General features: G+C 39.6%; 1 protein-coding gene across 5 annotated transcripts in view; it reads left to right on the top strand.

Moving 5' to 3' along the window:
• The window catches only part of TENM2 (teneurin transmembrane protein 2), a 1,590,996-nt gene that overhangs the window by 1,541,714 nt on the left and 30,363 nt on the right, over positions 1-18,919 (top strand). For all 5 annotated transcript variants that reach the window (XM_040574031.1, XM_040574032.1, XM_040574033.1 and 2 more), the window contains 6 exons: positions 6,307-6,517; positions 9,448-9,567; positions 11,072-11,333; positions 12,040-12,307; positions 13,476-13,619; positions 17,995-18,244. In XM_040574031.1, the coding sequence (XP_040429965.1) occupies positions 6,307-6,517; positions 9,448-9,567; positions 11,072-11,333; positions 12,040-12,307; positions 13,476-13,619; positions 17,995-18,244 (1,255 nt within the window). The remainder of the gene's footprint in view (positions 1-6,306; positions 6,518-9,447; positions 9,568-11,071; positions 11,334-12,039; positions 12,308-13,475; positions 13,620-17,994; positions 18,245-18,919) is intronic.

Below are 18,919 nucleotides of genomic sequence, written 5' to 3'. Positions count from 1 at the left end.
GGCATTGACTCACTTTTAATATCTTTTTTAATAGGAAATTGCTTCTATTTTTTCAAAATGTGTTTGAGTAATGTAATTTACTCACTGTGGCCACTTCTAAATCTAATCCCTTTTCTTAATCAGTCCCTCAGTAGTGTAATAGTTATTAAGCATCTTTTGGAGGGATTAGAAATGGCTTTTTTTGAAGACCTGTAATTGCGATTACAATGTATAATCCCCCCCAATAGACATGTATAGCCCACTTAATTCACTGTAGACTTATTTTAGGAAATTAAGAGATTAAAAATGGTATTTTGAGGAATGGGAGAAAGTACATTACTTGTTAAGTATGTATTTCTTTTAACTTACTGCATAAGGAAATCTCTGTAGGAGGGTATTTATACCATCTTTTTACAATAACTGCTTTATAATAATTTGGTTGTTCCTAAATTACATAATGGTTTTGCCTCTTGGAACACACTTATTAAATTGTTTATATTTAACTAGGTTTTGCCTTAGACCTTTAAGTGCACCCAAGTAAAAAGGACGATGTAATGTAAACATATTTGTTTTCTAAAGGACAGTTTTACTAGATGATGGATGCAGTTCCTGCGAAAACCTCATGTTTGAAGAGCCCTTTGTCTTGAGCTCGATGGGATAACCCCAAAGAGGTGTTTGAGAAAGAGCTCTGCAGAAGTAGCCTTATCAGGAGTCCTATATCACCCACTTCAGTTGCACTTTCTAGGCTTTTCTTTTCCTGCTAACACTTCACCTGTCTTTTTCATTCTTTCAGAATTATTCTCCTCGTGTTTATATATATATATATTTTTTTTTAATTATTTTTTTTTATATTGAGAACTCATTTAAGTGATGCAATCTCAGGGAAAGAAAAGCAGAAGACAACCAAAACTTTGCAAACCTGGTTTGTTTCTGATTTGACCATGATGGAGAGAACAGGTACATGAACATTAGAAAAATAAAAATAAAAAGCTTAAATACTACTATTGCTTGTATCACTTCACAGCTCATGATTCTCCCCAAAATGTAATCATCTGTTCTACAGTTGAGTTGGGAAGGAAGGGAAACAGCCATAACAATACAGAATGCTAAGTTAAATAGAATGAGAAATTGCTTGTTTGTTTTGTTTTGTTTTTGTTGGGTGTTTTTGTATGCAAAGTGAGACGTTCTATTTAAAATACATTTTAAGTTATTTCTACTTGGCTTTGTAAAGAGAGTTGTGCATATCTCAGAAGACAAATTTTGCCCTTCAGTTCGTTACTATATAGCTGTAACAACTCCAAGAAATGCAGTTGGCTGTAATTCTGTTTGGCACAATACATTAAAGATAATGGGTGAGAGAAAGCCAGCTATCTGCTACAGTATGAATTCTCTTCAATTCAAGAGCAAAATACATATTTAGTGAAGTTCACTGTCAGGACAGTGCACTTGACTGATTGAAAGGTTGTTTATTTAAGTTGTCTTAGAAAACTCATCTCTGAAATTAGACAGAAAGAAAATAGAAAGAAAAGAGAAGTGTCTTCCTGTAATAAACATTTAGAAAAAAATTGCTTTTAGAGAATTACAAATCCTGTGACTTGATACTGCATCAGGCTCGTGACATTTAAGATAATACAAGTATTTCACAGCACAAAAGCAAATCATGTAATTTAGCTTGCCTCAACAAGCATTGCCTCAGCAGGGGTCTCTAAATCAGCACAGACAAAAGATTTTATGAAGTTCTCAATATAAATACCCAGAATACTCTTAGCGCAGAAAGTACCTTCCCAGAGCCTGTACAATAGTCACTTTTAGAACATTAAATGTAATGAGTAGTTGAAATCTGTCGTGGATGGGGGCCAGAGTGAGTCGTGTAGGCTCAAATATAAAATCTGTATTGAAACTAGACATTATATAAGTTTGACGAGAGCTAATGAGTTTACTTGTATGTGGTTTTGTTAAAACTTCATGTCCACCTCTAATCATCTTTACACACATTAGCCAGCTTACCCTCACAATGTCCCCCATGGGTTACGTTACTACAGTAACATGCTCTTATAACCCATGAAGAAGGGAAAGCAAGAAATTCAGTGACTGCAAATCCCATGGTTTAAAAAGCCACCAGTGGCTCCATAGGCATGGTATCCACGTGCCCACTGAACTGAATGAATTTTTCCAAATATTGTTTTTATCTTGGAGCCCTTTCAGTCATCTCTGCTGGTGATGTGTGGTTTGGAGTTGGAGCATCAATAGTCTGCCGGCATTCCCAGGGTCTGAGGGGTGACCAAGCACCCAGCGTATAGCTGTGGCTACGTTTCCTTGACTGCAAGGGCTCTGGGCAGCACAGGGATCCTGAGTGGGCACGGAAAGTGGAGCTGTTGCTCTGCCAATGTCATATTCCAGGGCACTTAAAAACCTCATTAGGGAGTTAGTTGGCGTTCAGAGGCATGCACAGCTTACAGAAGCCCAAGTTTGTTCTACCTTACCACAATTTTGGATTTACATTCCAGTTTATAATGAATATCCTGACAATTTACAGAGAGCCTTTCCAGTTAGGCTAAGCCATTTGAGGAGTAGGGCTGGAACAGGATTAGAAGCATTTCCTTTCTTGTTAGCACCAGGAACTTCTGAGGAGTTATTTTGAGTGATGTATGCCAATACAACAGCAATTAGATCAAGATATCAAAGTGGAAATTTGGGTTAAATATTAGATAAACTTCCTCGCAATAAGATGTATTGGGCAGTGGAATAGTCTGTCTGTGGAAACAGTTCTGCATGCAGCTTTAGAGCTCGATTAAAATATTTCTGTATTGGCAGAGAGAAGACATACTCTTTTGATAATCTGATAGAGCATCTCTAATTCTTTCACCTTGGGTATATTAATACTACACATAATTAAAATCGGATCATGATAAATTAACTAATTTGCCCTTAGAGTGATCAAAGGCCCTTTCGCCCTCAGGGCTTATAGGAGCTGCTGCTCCCCGCTTCCCCCCACCTCCATTTTAATCATCAGTCTGAAATGTTTATTGGAAAAAGAAAATTTTCCAGGAATTAGAGTCTGAAAGTTGCTGGCTCCTGAAGCTAGTGAAGTGTAAGGATGCCCTCTACTGAGCACGTACTCAGAAGTTTTATTGTGGAAGCAGAATTGTCCTCTGCTGTGTAAATAAAGCATTCTGTCAAGCAGCTGGATGTCAGGTCAGAGGTGGCTCATTCCAACGTGCATCATGCATTGAACCTGGAGTACAACCTGTATTTGGTGAAGAGTGGAGACTAAAAATAATTTACTTGTAGGAGTTCGAAAACAAAACAAACAAAAAGCCAGTAACTCAATGTCAACTTTCCAAAGAAAGGTATAGCACGATTTCGGAATTCAAGCACCTGAACATGATCAGGAAAATGGATGATGAGAGCTCCTAGATGCATTAGCAATAATATATATCTCACTGTTTCTGCGGTGTGTTTTTTAGACCTTGTAATGGTGTTCAAAATCCGTCTTAAAATATAGGCGTGCACAAGTAGATTATTTTTCTTACATGTGATACTTTTAAAATTTTGCTTTCTGCCTTGGGTTAACTTTATGTAACAGTTCACAGAAGGTCAAGAAAGGTGCATCTCTGTTAGCAGATGTGAAGTCTTCAGGAGGAATCCCATGACACTAACCTTGTTTCTGAAAAGATTTGGGAATAACTGAGAACAGCAATGGAGAGGTCATCTTGTACTACCAGTTTAAATTAAATCCAAGTTTCCCATTTCCTTCTTCTCAGTTAAAGCCAAGTCAGGACTTCTTTTGGTCTCAAATTGTTGGAGGAGGTTTAGCACCATCTTAACTCCCTCTGCACTGCCTTTCCTGTAGCATACAGAGTCTCAGAGTGCTGCTAACTTCAAACTCAGATGTGTATGCTCTGAAAAGCAAAAATATCTTGATGAGGCCGATGGTGAAGTTTTTGTCATTGAATTAACTGTATAAATAATTCAGCGTGCCTGAGGAAATCTGGAAGATGACAACCTCTGAAATATATATTAAAAACAAAGTCCTGAATTCCAATTAAAATTCATGCTTATGGCAGTTTTCTCTAACGGAAGGTACATTATTTTCTAGCCATTGTTTTAATCAACTGAGTCTAATGCAACTAAGTGTTTGTGCAAGTTTGCTAAATTTCATATTTAATGGTACAATATGGCTGAAGAAATGGGCTGACAGGAACCTCACGCAGTTCAACAGAAGTGCAAAGTCCTGCACCTGGGGAGGAACAAGCCCATGCACCAGTACCTGCTGGGGGTCACCCAGTTGGAAAGCAACTTTGCAGAAAATGACTTGGGGTGCTGGTGGACACCAGGCTGAACGTGAGCCAGCACTGTGCCCGTGCAGCAATGAAGGCCAGTGGTATCCTGGGCTGCAGCAGGAGGAAACCACGCATGTTTTCTGTGACTGTATAACAAAGGCATTACTGAAGGTTTTTCAGGGTAAGAAGAAGATTACTCTCTCTGAGACTCTTCATGAGAAAGCTTGTTGCAATGCATTTAAAAAGCGATAATGTTCAAAACAAGTAAATCATGAGAATATTTATGTTATTGTATATGCTTGTCTTTCCTAAATATTCCTCTAAGCATATGAAAGAGTGCAAGTATGAGTTCCCATAATTGCATAAAAACCTTCCTACATGAAATGACTTATACGCAGGTTTCTCCCCGATATTGAATGGAAATGTTTCTAGCCTCCCGGGTCCTTAGCTGGCAGTTCAGAGCAGTTTGATTGCCTGCTTGATTGTTTGTGAGATAACAGTAAGATTGGCAGTGACAGGGTAATTTACTGAAGATTGCAATGTCAGACTATATCCAAGGGGGCTTGGTAGCATAAAGATGTGATTCTCGTGACTGACAGGACACTGAGAGATTGATATGCCAATTGAAAGTTCACGGTGTCGTCAGAAGTGTTTGGTCACAGCAGCCCATAATCTGCTGCACGATGAGGTCATTACAGCCATAACATATGCTCACCTATAATAACAGGTATAGTAAAAATATGAGGCAGCTGTAACAGCTAAATGTAAATTTGTCAAAGGGAGTAATTTATATCCTGTGTTTTGCTCCTGCTATTACTAATATGTTGATAGGAGTCTCTTGACTGACAGTTGTCTGAATAAAAGAACTGAGTGGACTAAACAGTGGGCAGCTTTAAGTTCAGAGATGTAGAGGTATCGCAGACCAAGAAAAGACCAGAATGCTGAGAAAAAGTTCTCAGCACTTGATGGGGAAACTGGCTTGAGTTATAATCTGAAGCTGATGGTGTCTTCACGATGATTATATAAAATAGGTGGAAAATGTACTGTAGCCAAAAACAAAAAACAAAAACAACAAAAAAACCTCTGTGTTGGAAAGGATTTCAAGATGAATGGAGCTCTTAATGTGAATAGGCGACTGACCTTAAAGAAATGTATAGCTCTCACAACAAGGTTGTTTGTCTAACTTAAATGTCCGTAGTGAGCTGAATGAAACATCCTCAGTATAGCATGGCAATTTAGTTCTTAAATCAGAAACAGTCATTTCAGACATACACAATCCATTGGAAATTCAGGTTAATTGTAAAATGAGAAAGCTTCATATAGAGTGGTTTGCTGTTTTGTTTTGTTTTCCTTCCAATTATCACTCTGTAACATAGTGCCAGTCTGTTGTGTACTTGAAAAACTTGAAAATAGATGAGTTGTAATCTCAATCTAATGTACTTCTGTCAACTAACCTACTGGAATGTTCTTTCTCATGTATGGTGTCCAGTATGTGCCTAGGTCATACCTGTATTCAGCAAATCAGACTTGTGTGCCTTGGAGAGTCTCTGAAAGTTTACAGACTAAGAAGAGATTGCAGATTGGATGCCTCCTTTTTATGATTTCTTGATAGTGGATGAATGAATGTTTCTAAATTCTTAGAGATTATAATATTTTAAAGTAAATGATTATTAATTTCTAAATTAGAGTAGAATTCCGTAAAGAGAATGTCGTTAAGTTGAATGATGATACCAAAGGAAAAGGTGGTGCTAGATATTGTCTTCATATGTGTTAAAAGTAGTTTTGATTCATCTAGCTATGCAGATTGGTCTCCCCATTGAAGATTCCATTTTAATTTCTTAATTAATGAAGTTTAACAAGTGTACTTTCAGAAAGTCTTATCTTTGCTGTATTGTTGGTACAATTACCAATTGGTTTTGTGGTGTAGAGATGTTATGAAGAGAAATCATTCACATTTTTTCCCAGTGCCTTAAGATATCCATTAGATATTTTTGCTTGATAGCACTGTGCAGCTGGCTGAATCTTGATGTTTCTTACCTTTCAGATGGCTTGGTTGACTGCCTAGACCCAGATTGCTGCCTCCAGTCTACTTGTCAAAACAGCCTGCTGTGCCGGGGTTCCCGTGATCCTCTTGACATCATACAACAGAGCCATTCTGGTTCACCAGCTGTGAAGTCATTCTATGATCGAATCAAGCTCTTAGTGGGGAAGGACAGCACTCATATAATTCCAGGAGAAAATCCCTTCAACAGCAGGTAGCGGCTATAAATTTGACATTGCATTTGTGCAGTTGCATTGTACAGGAAAATTTCTCCCGGAGCTTTTACTCATGTTTTAACATGAGATGCTGCTTTCAGGTGCTTCACGCGTTTCCATTTCAGGGTACTCTAAGGGCAATTTATAATGTTGCCTTTGTTTTACAACACTAAGTTTTATTAGCATTTTAACATACTGGCAACACCTAGAAGGTTTCTTCCACTGAGCAAGAGCTTCTGAGCTTTATCATTTATGAGGACTGCAGTCTACAACAATGGAAAATGCCCACTAGTTAATAGTTAGAAGGGTACATGTGAATAATGCTATAATACACTTCTTAATAGTCAGTGCTTAAAAAAAAAAAAAAAAAAAAAAAATCAGCTGCTGAAAACCACCCATCTTACTTCCAAGCAGTTTGTTCAGAAATAATCAAACTATATATGTGTGGATATGGATTCGAGTCTTCAAGACAGTCTAAGAATTACAAATCTAGACAGAGCTGGAGCTGGGTGCTTCAGAGCTGAAGCTCTTTTGGAAAATTGCAATTTGAAATTTTAGATTTATTAAAAATTAAGTTTTATAGAGTTCTTGGTGATGGTTTTCGCAGTTCTGTTTTATTCATCTCAAGTACCTCACACATTTTAACATGTTGTTTGAATGGCCTATTAATCACATTTTAAAATTAGCCTTAGTCTTTAAGTTGTGAAGGTACAGTGTGTCTGACTTCTAGTCAAATAGTACTTCATATGAATCTGGATTTTAGCTACAAATTTTAGTATCCATTGCTTTCAGTATTTCTTCATTTTAGAAATAAAAAGGTTTATTGGTGAGAATTTTCTTATTCAAGTTATTTCCTGAAATAGTGAACTTGAAGATAGAAAAAGTTGTCATGAACCTTACTAGTTGTCTTCTGCCATAGGACGATTTATTTCTAAATCTGTTTTCTGCACTGTTCCCCTATAGGAACTTGTGTAATTATCTTCCTACGACTATTTGTGGGTTTTGTTTTGTTTTTTTTTTTAAATATAAAATAATTCAAGGAAAATTAATAATGCCAAGACAATCATCTTGGTCGGATATATTTCCAAATAGATTTTCTCAAAAAGGTATGGATTTTTATTAAATTCCATATTGTGTTACAAAATGGTGATTTCAGAAAAATCAGTTTGGGCCTGAAGGGTCAAGAAATCATTGAAAGTTACATTACAGAAAAGTAATATTTTGGTTACTCAAATGACTCATTTTCATGAATAAGTTTCTTTTCTATGAAACTCATTTATTGACATAAATGTTCTCCCTTGTTTGGAATAAAAATATGAGGAAATAATTGTTAAACAGCCAGCATAATACAGTTAGAAATGTACATCACAGCATCTTGAACATTTCAGAAATAACAGAAAAGTCCTAAAAACAATCCCTGATATTACTAATGAAAATGAATACTCTCCGATATGTAAATAGCTTTAGAAATGCATGTATAGGGGATAAATAAGCTGTCCCAGAATTCAACTAAATATTGTGAGTTTTTGGCAAAACACAGGCCGGTTTAATCCCCTTATCCAACAGCTTGGACTGGGTCCAGAAATCGGGGTTCAGTGTCCGTCTCGTCAGGTTTCTGTGTTTGTCGATGTGCCTGAAGCCTCCTAAGGTTCATGGACAGCTCCTGTCCTGCAGTGCAAAGGCAGTTCAGAAATGGGGCTTTTGATTTTCTGGCTCACTCTGTAGCAACACATGAGAGTTGGTGGACCGAGCTGGAAGCACTTAGTGCTGAAATAGAAATCTTTTCACCTAGGGCTACAGCAAAACTAAGTGTAGTGGTCCCTGAGATTAGGGGTTACAGTGAGGTTTAACTTTCCCCATGTTTCAGGATCATGTTCCCTTTTCTTCATGCTTCCGCTGAAGATGGAAACCTATCTACACAGAGCTTCTCCTTTTCATCTCCCTTTTATTGTGCAGCTTCCCTTTCTCACCAGTTTCCCTCAGGATACAGGGAAGGTGGAAGGGAAAGGAGCCAGGAGATGGAGAGCCCTCTCTAGCTGGGAGAGCAGAGGAGAGAAGCAGGAACAGGCTGACCGTGCCAGAGAGCAGCAGAGCGGGGAGAATTGGGGCTTGCTCCTTCCAGTGCCAAGGAGGCTGCGAATGCAGTTGGGTGGGCTGTTTCTGCCTGCTGTGCACTCACCAGCAGCAAAGCCCTCTCAAAAGAGAAGACGACTGAATATGCCTTACTGTAGAGGAATAAATAGTCTTACTCTCCTTTAGTTTGAGCAAAGTAGGTAACCTGTTGGCTAAGAAACCTGTTTATTTTGCCAGTGAATCAATCTGGCCTTGAATCAAATTCTCACTTCTGCTGACAAAGTGAAAGGCAAGGATTACGAATCAGGACCCAACGCAGTGTACAAATGTCTGGTGCTCCCTAAGATAAAGGTACATGCACCTTAATTTGGAAAATAAGTTATATAAAACAGGTATGGCATTACACTATGTTTTTGAAGTATACTAGGCATCCAGAAACATCATATTGTACCCAGCCAGTTTTTTTTTTTTTTTTTTTTTTTTTTTGAGAAGTGGCTAGTCATCATTTCAGTGGGACCTCAGGGTCAGAGTTGTGGCTTGGCTGAACATGACGTAGCTTTCTGTTCCAATTTCTCCTCTGCAAAGCCTCATTAGGCAATCACATTTGCGTTCCAGCCCAAGGGAAGATGCTACCTCCCATTCCATATATACAGGCCATATTGCATAGACAGCATTTTCTTGATTTAAGTATATACAGAGAGCTGGGCAATATCATGGTATCTTCAGTATTCTAATAAACCTTGAAGTAAATCAGATTTAGAGTAAATGAGGCACAAATGTTCCGCTACTCAGTTTATAAACACTGTAACTGTTTTCATAACTAACTTCAATACCTTTAATTATCTTTCTTCTTTAGTCTTGTGTCTCTTATAAGAGGCCAAGTGGTGACGACAGATGGAACGCCTCTAGTTGGGGTCAATGTGTCATTTGTCAAGTATCCAAAGTACGGCTATACCATCACTCGTCAGGATGGCACGTGAGTTTGCTTGTTTCATTGAGTACCCATTTTTTATGTAATATCTTTGCTGATTAACAGATGGTGCAATCTAATGGAACCATGTGGTACCATGCATTGCATTCCTCCCAGGGCAAAGAGCTATTAAGTAAACACAAAAGTATTTTTTCACATGGCATTTTGAATACTAAATGAAAGTGAATATGAAAAGGCTGACTTCTGATAATAATGCATTAGCAGTCAGACTCCCTTCAAATAAATTGCTCTGTATCTATGAAAACATTTGTGGTCTACAGAAATACCCAGCTGAGACCAGCAATATTTTAGTTTAAAATGCAAGGCAGGGTAATGCTGCTGGGGAAAAAAAAAAAAAAAAAAAAAAAAAAAAAAAAACAGTATCATTTTAGAATAACATATTTTGTTAAAAGTTCCCTTCTGTCTCTCTTTCCTTTTGAAGATCCACTATATTTTGTGTTTCTTCAGGGTAGAATATATTCAAAAGATTATAATTGAATATATTTAGACATTTTCCTGCTGTGCAAAGAAGAGCTTTTTCTCCCCTTGTATTATCTGATTTGAAATGTGCACAAATTCAGAAACCCAAAATTAATGTGTCATGGTTTATCTAGTTTACTGGCTGTGGTAACTAAAACAGCATATCTATGACACATACATTGTAAACATTTGCCATTTTTTCTTGATCTTTCATGCAAACTATTGAATTGAAATACTTAATATGAGTCAATTGAACTACAGAATATTTCATGTCCACATATCTGCTGTTATAATAAAAGTATAACATTGTTGATTTCAGTGGTTTAATGCTACAGCAATGTATGAGCTGAACTCTATTTAGATCTAAATGAAATCATTGAGTAATTTGTTACATTGCCAGTATTTACATGAAACAACTGATAACTAGTTCTGTTGTCAGTACAACCTAGAAGTATTTTTTGCCTTCAGGACAGATTTCAAAATACCTGCAGAGCTACGCAGTGTTACTGTGATTATACAGGGATTTGGGAGTAAATATCTAATCTCTCTGAAAAATGATAGATCAATTATCCTGGAGACAGGAATTCTTATCTTATTTGTATAACAGGAACAGCAAAACTTTTCATTACTATTCTTACTGCCACCTGTCCCATTCTGTTTCATGATGGACAGCATCTATTAGGAAAGGGATAATTCAGTGTCCAGCTCAGTATGAATTTGGTTTCTCTGCTGGTTCTATGTATAAAGGTGACTAGTGATAATAAATGTGGCGGTTTGTTCTTTTACTGAAAATTATTTTAATGTAGGTTTTATAACGTATAGGAACAACATTTGTCCAGATGACTACAAATTGCTGCTTGTCTTGACTGTATTTCAGTCAGTTGTTTAGTTGCCAGAGGTTCACATCCCATTACCAATAATTTGAAGCATGACACTTAAAATACACATATTGCTATGATACTCCATTAGCCAGGAATGTTATTACTGGGATTATTCAGTCTCATCACCTATAAACCCCATGTTTTTCTAGGTTTGACTTGGTTGCAAACGGTGGAGCATCCCTAACTTTGCACTTCGAACGGGCCCCATTTATGAGTCAGGAAAGGACAGTATGGTTGCCGTGGAATAGCTTCTATGCCATGGATACACTAGTGATGAAGACAGAGGAGAACTCCATTCCCAGCTGTGATCTAAGTGGCTTTGTCCGTCCTGATCCAGTCATCATTTCATCACCACTTTCCACTTTCTTCAGTGATGCTCCTGGCCAAAATCCCATTGTACCAGAAACCCAGGTAAGAGTAGCGTGAGTGAAAAGGATATAAAAATCAGTGGTCAGATGCTACGGCTGACCTAAGCACTTGCCACAATCACCATTTGTCCCCTGGAATTGTTATAACAAATACCTCTGTAGGGTTCCATTATTTCTGACAGATATTGAGCTTTCTAATGAAGTCTGTAGGAGATACTATAAGTTTATCTCACCCAGACACATTTATGTTTGACTACCTTGTACCTTCTCATTATCATACAACTTATCAAGTACATCTGTGTATTTCAGTTGGTAGCTTAGGTGTTTGAAGAGAATTTTGCAGAGGCTTGGTGTATGCTACTAGTCACAGTCTGCTTTCTTACATGTTATTTAGGACAAAGTAAAACTTCACTTATTTTCACTACTTTATTCAGTGTTTACTTCATACAAATTGTTAGTGGAAATTGCAGGTTCCTATAGCTATGTCTTCTTGTATTCCTCTTGCATATAACTTGCAATAAAACTCTTGTTCTTATTTGTGATTTTGCAGTGGACTCCCTTTAAAATAGAGAGAGAGAGACCAAATAATTTTTTGTCCAGAAACAGGAGCTGAGCTCTATCACTGCAATGATTTGAGGATAGCCGTTACCACTAGTAGAAAATCATTTGTTCATAAAAAATATGCGGAGATACTATTCTAAAAAATAAAAAAGCGGTAATGTAAAATGTTTGATCTTTTTCCTATTCAGGTTCTTCATGAAGAAATTGAGATCCCTGGCTCGAGTATAAAGCTCAACTACCTGAGTTCCCGTACTGCTGGATATAAATCCTTACTTAAGATCATCATGACTCAGTCACTTGTGCCACTGAATCTGATCAAAGTTCATTTGATGGTAGCGGTAGAAGGGCATCTATTTCAAAAATCATTTCAGGCATCTCCCAACTTGGCTTACACATTTATCTGGGACAAAACAGATGCATATGGTCAGAAGGTTTATGGGTTGTCAGATGCTGTAGGTAAGTCAGCATATGCAAGCTCAAAAACTTTCCAAACACTTGCAATTTTTAGTAAGAAAACTGCGAAGATTTTCTATGGAGAAGCAAATGTAGACTAAACAGTTCTTGTCTTCCATACACAGATTATGCTAGAATCTATGCAGCATGTTTCTTTTACATATTAAAAGATCACATTCAGAGGGTCTACCACCATATCCGTGTTTCCTGATCAGTAGCTGACTTAGAAATTTTAGACCTGCCAACTGGAAAAACTGGCCACAGGGACTTAGGCAAAATGTGGTACATCACTGTCTTTATATTCTTTCAGTTAACGAATAAATCTCATATCCGAACTGACTGACATTCTTTGGTGCATTTGGAGTCTCATGCATACTGTTATTCCAGCCTTTTGTAGTGTAATACAATGAAAACAGTGAAATAAAATAGCGTTTTTATAATGCTGTTCAGTCTAGCAGTTTTACGGAGATTTTTAGTTCCCTTATTTATAGATTTTCATTCTAGTGGCTAGGAAAGTGGGATCATCACAATATTTTTAAGTTTTCGATTTAATTTGAATATCAGAATTTTTTTGATATAACAATGCTAAAGACTGTGCATTAGAGATGTGCCAATGTGGAAATAAAAACTTACTTAAATCATAGTTCTTTTCCATATTTTTTCTAAAATCTTCTTTGCTACAGCTTCTCTTTCTTACATTATTGCATTGGATATTGCTTTCCTGAGTAATGCTAACTGTGTGTGTGCTTAAAAACACACAAAATTTTCACTGCTCCTTGAAATATGGCATGTAAACTGAACACAATAATAAATGCTGTGAACATCTGGCAAATTAGGAGTTTGATCTTGTCCTGTTATCTGATAGGAGAATTTTATTATCTTTTTTTAATTATGTTTCTCACTCTCCTCTCACCAAACCAGTCACTTCCCAAAGCCAGCTATTCAAAGAAAAGTGATCAGATCCCTGCAGAGTACATATGAATGAAGTTTCAAATTTGTGTCTAGTCAAAGATCTGACTTTAATATTGTAGATGAAAAGAGGGGAATATAATCACTTCATCTTTTTGAGGGGGTAGGGGAACTGGAATGCTGAACCATTTGAATGTGCCCTGGACATTTAATTTAGTGTTTGTTCAGCAAGTATATTAGATTTTATTTTTATTTTTTTCAGTTTCTGTGGGTTTTGAATATGAGACTTGCCCCAGTCTGATTTTATGGGAGAAGAGGACAGCACTGCTGCAAGGATTTGAACTAGATCCTTCCAATCTAGGAGGATGGTCTTTGGATAAGCATCATGTACTTAATGTCAAGAGTGGTGAGTTAGTTCCACGTGTTTTCCGTGCTATATGGAGTTTTGTCTGGGAACACTTTTTATTTACATTATATTTACCCTTTGAAAAATGAAATGTCTTCACTCTTTTTGTTTCTTCTTTAGTTTGGTAAGGAATGGGACATGTTTCAGTTGTCAGAAAATTTCTGTAGATTTTCAATGGATTTTTTACCCTCCTACAAAACGTCAATTTATTAAAGTCCAAATCTTTATCCTCTATTCTGTTGTTCATTTATCTGCTTGTAATTAGTTCCTGTCTTCCTTCCCTGTTCATCTGATCTTAACCACGTCCATTCCTGGTTCCTTTTGTTTGACTTTTTCCTTTCTTATTTGAGATAGGGTTTAAAAGGAGTATGAGACTGTGACAAGATACCGATTCTTGTTTGTCTTTTCCTTGTGTCACCTGCTTGGTTTTTCCTCACTTCTCTTTAAGTACCCTAAACTGAATATTCTTGGTCTTCACATGTTATCCAGAGACTCCCAAGGAATTGAATGCTTAGCATATATTTCATTTAATTCCTATAAAGTGTTTTCTATAGCCTTCCCGCTCTTTCTTGCATTAACAATTGCAGAATGTACTGTCACTCAAGAAATCAAAAGTAATGTTCAGAATAGGCAAGATCAAGCTATTTGAACACACTTCAAGTGCTGTGCAGAAAATCAAACACTGCTGAGATGGCCATTTGGATAGAGCCTGATATTTTTGCTGTCATCAGTGATGGCAACTGTACTTGTCCCTGGGGAGCCAGTTGCTTTACATTAGAGCCATGCAACTATATTTCCAAGAGAGCATGTGGCTAAAAGTTTCTGACCAGATTTCTGCAACCTTTGATGGTGTTGAAATTGGTCACTCTGTCAGAGAATCCACTCCTTTCTTAGAACAGGTATCTACTTTTAGAACGAGTATGTTTAAAAGAGAGAACCCATCTTAAATGCATTTCTTGAAATCTAATAAAGGTCCTTAACACTAGTTCCCCTCTTGTCTTTCATCAGCAATCCAGAGCAGCCCTTTTAGGAGTTTCATCTTTCTTTCTCCTATCTTTTCCTTTTCTGCACTGTCCCCTTTTTTGGCATCTCCATTTGTGTCATGAAGAAAATGAGAAAGACTGGGAGCAGGAAAGAGAAAAGTGAGGTTGGAACAAAATTCTAAACAAAATGTAACATAAGAAATTGGATTCAATGGATCTGGGTGCACTAATAAGGAACACTTATAAGGAAGACATCGTGCAGCAGACAGGCTATGACTTGGTTGCCATCACGGAAATGTGGTGGGACCACTCTCATGACTGGAGTGCTGCAATGTCTGGCTATAGGCTCTTCAGAAGGGACAGGCAGCACGGAAGGGGTGGTGGTGTGGCTCTACATTAGAGTGTTTTGATGTTGTGGAACTTGAGGCTGGGACATGATAAGGTTGAGTCTCTGTGGGTTAGGTTCAGTGGGAAGGCCAACAAGGCAAGCATCCTGGTGGGGGTCTGTTATAGACCGCCGAACCAGGATGAGGAGACTGATAAGGAATTCTACAGGCAGCTGGCGGAAGTTGCAAAATTGTCAGCTCTTGTTCTCGTGGGGGACTTCAACTTCCCAGACATATCCTGGAAGCACAACACAGCCCAGAGAAAGCAGTCTAGGAGGTTTCTGGAGAGCGTGAAAGATAGCTTCCTGACGCAGCTGGTTAGTGACCCTACCAGGGGAGGTGCCCCGCTGGACCTTCTGTTCACAAACAGAGAAGGACTGGTGGGAGATGTGGTGGTCGGGAGCTGTCTTGGGCAGAGTGGCCACGAAATGGTGGAGTTCTCTATTCTTGGCGAAGTCAGGAGGGGGACCAGTAAAACTGCTGTCTTGGACTTCCGGAGGGCAGACTCTGAGCTGTTCAGGGCACTGGTTGGTAGAGTCCCTTGGGAGGCGGTTCTGAAGGGCAGAGGAGTCCAGGAAGGCTGGGCACTCTTCAAGAAGGAAATCTTAATGGCTCAGGAGTGGTCTGTAGCCACGTGCCCAAAGACGAGCCGGCGTGGAAGAAGACCGACCTGGCTGAACAGAGAGTTGTGGTTCGAGCTTAGGAGAAAAAAGAGGGTTTATAATCTTTGGAAAAGAGGGCAGGCCACTCAAGAGGACTATAAGGCTGTTGCGAGGCTGTGCAGGGACAAAATTAGAAGGGCCAAAGCTCATCTGGAGCTCAATCTGGCTACTGCTGTTAAAGATAACAAAAAATGTTTTTATAAATACATCAACACCAAAAGGAGGACTAAGGAGAATCTCCATCCTTAACTGGATGCGGGGGGAAACTTAGTTACAAGGGATGAGGAAAAGGCTGAGGTGCTTAATGCCTTCTTTGCCTCAGTCGTTAGCAGCAAGACCAGTTGTTCTCTGGATACCCAGTACCCTGAGTTGGTGGAAAGGGTTGGGGAGCAGGATGTGGCCCTCACTATCCACGAGGAAATGGCTGGCGACCTGCTACAGCACTTGGATGTACGCAAGTCGATGGGGCCGGATGGGATTCACCCGAGGGTACTGAGAGAACTGGCGGAGGAGCTGGCCAAGCCGCTTTCCATCATTTATCGGCAGTCCTGGCTATCAGGGGAGGTCCCAGTCGACTGGCGGCTAGCAAATGTGATGCCCATCTACAAGAAGGGTCGGAGGGTATACCCGGGGAACTATAGGCCTGTTAGTTTGACCTCAGTGCCAGGGAAGCTCATGGAGCAGATTATCTTGAGTGTCATCACGTGGCACTTGCAGGGTAAGCAGGCAATCAGGCCCAGTCAGCATGGGTTTATGAAGGGCAGGTCCTGCTTGACAAACCTGATCTCCTTCTATGACAAAGTGACACGCTTAGTGGATGAGGGAAAGGCTGTGGATGTGGTCTACCTTGACTTCAGTAAGGCTTTTGACACCGTTTCCCACAATATTCTCCTCAAAAAACTGGCTACTCGTGGCTTGGACTGGTGTACGCTTTGTTGGGTTAAAAACTGGCTTGATAGCCAGGCCCAAAGAGTCGTGGTGAATGGAGTCAAATCCAGTTGGAGGCCGGTCACTAGTGGAGTCCCCCAGGGCTCAGTGCTGGGGCCAGTCCTCTTCAATATCTTTATCGATGATCTGGATGAGGGGATCGAGTGCACCCTCAGTAAGTTTGCAGGCGACACCAAGTTAGGTGCGTGTGTCGATTTGCTCGAGGGTAGGAAGGCTCTGCAGGAGGATCTGGATAGGCTGGACCGATGGGCTGAGGTCAACTGTACGAAGTTCAACAAGGCCAAGTGCCGGGTCCTGCATCTGGGGCGCAACAACCCCAAGCAGCGCTACAGGCTGGGAGATGAGTGGTTAGAAAGCTGCCTGGCAGAGAAGGACCTGGGAGTATTGGTTGATAGTCGGCTGAATATGAGCCAGCAGTGTGCTCAGGTGGCCAAGAAGGCCAACAGCATCCTGGCTTGTATAAGAAGCAGTGTGGCCAGTAGGTCTAGGGAAGTGATTGTCCCCCTGTACTCAGCTCTGGTGAGGCCGCACCTCGAGTACTGTGTTCAGTTTTGGGCCCCTCGCTACAAGAAGGACGTCGAGGTGCCCAAGAGAGTCCAAAGAAGGGCAACGAGGCTGGTGAGGGGTCTGGAGAACAAGTCTTACGAGGAGCGGCTGAGGGAGCTGGGATTGTTCAGCCTGGAGAAGAGGAGGCTCAGGGGAGACCTTATCGCTCTCTACAGGTACCTTAAAGGAGGCTGTAGCAAGGTGGGGGTTGCTCTATTCTCCCACGTGCCTGGTGACAGGACAAGGGGGAATGGGCTAAAGTTGCGCCAGGGGAGGTTTAGGTTGGATATTAGGAAGAACTTCTTTACTGAAAGGGTTGTTAGGATTGGAATGGGCTGCCCAGGGAAGGGGTTGAGTCACCATCCCTGGAGGTCTTTAAGAGATGTTTAGATGTAGAGCTTAGTGATATGGTTTAGTGGAGGACTTGTTAGTGTTAGGTCAGAGGTTGGACTGGGTGATTTTCGAGGTCTCTTCCAACCTAGATGATTCTGTGATTCTGTGACTTCCTCTCTGCTATTTCCTTCCTCACTTCCCAGTTATTAAGACAGTCTAATAATTGTGCCAGGCTGGAAGGATGTCTGATGGTATTTTTGAATACCAAAGCACCGTGGGTTTAAGTTTGGGTTTGTGTTTGTAGTTGTTTATGTGTGTGTGCTTTAACAGAGAATCCTCATTACACCTTTATTGTTTTCTACTGCAAACCTATTTCACTGTTTTTGCAGTGTTAGAGAACCGGTGCTGAAGTCATTTCACTGTTTAGTCCTTAACAGCAGCTGTTGAAAGGAGAACTACCTGAAGTCACCTGTAACAAATGACTGTAATAACCACTTCTCCTCCTGTCTGTTATTAGGTATATTGCACAAAGGCAATGGAGAAAATCAGTTTCTAACTCAACAGCCAGCTGTGATAACCAGCATTATGGGGAATGGGCGCCGAAGAAGCATATCCTGTCCTAGCTGCAATGGTCTTGCAGAAGGAAATAAGCTTTTGGCCCCTGTCGCACTGGCAGTGGGAATTGATGGAAGTCTCTTTGTTGGAGATTTTAACTATATTCGGCGTATCTTCCCATCCAAGAATGTTACTAGTATATTGGAGCTGAGGTAAGACGTTAATCTTAGCACTTCAATTCTGCAGCCTGTGCTTAAATCAGCCTTTACCATTATTTTTATAATTTTGTAAAACATTGTCACTTTCAACCTATTTAAATTCCAGTGGAGAAATGGGGCACAGAAATGCATAGTTCAAAGTCTGTAGCTAATCAGACTAGAGTTAGAGCTAATGCATATAGAGAAGGACTAAAGAGTACAAACTAACTTCAAAAAAGTACAGTAGTACACACCATCTTGTTCTTTCCTGGTGGTTATCATTTGATACGATCTCCCTTCATTACTGTACATCATTTAGTTCTGTTTGATAACTACAGAACTGACTGCCCTAAGGTATTGAGCCACAGTGATAAACAAAGAAGTCTTGGGAAATTAGAAGGGAGGTTTTCATATCAATGATGTAGAGAAGCACTTTCCCACTTTCTTCCCTTCTTGTAAGCTTATTTCTGTAGATTGGCAAGTGCAGTAAAGATTGACATACAGAGTCACTTTGTAATATCAGAACTATTTCCAAGGTCATATCTCTATTCCCCCAAAAAACATTAAGATTTGGTCACTTAATAGGGAGGGCATGAGTGTAGAGTGTACCACTTCACCCATTTCTGTTTCATCTCCTTTTTTCATTCCTCTAGGAGAGGCAAGAGCTATTGCTTCAAACCATAACTCATG

This window comes from Cygnus olor, chromosome 14 (assembly GCF_009769625.2).
Source record: "Cygnus olor isolate bCygOlo1 chromosome 14, bCygOlo1.pri.v2, whole genome shotgun sequence".
Classification (NCBI taxonomy): domain Eukaryota; kingdom Metazoa; phylum Chordata; class Aves; order Anseriformes; family Anatidae; genus Cygnus; species Cygnus olor.
The sequence above is the reverse complement of the archived record's forward strand: the minus strand, read 5'-3'. Positions and strand labels throughout refer to the sequence as shown.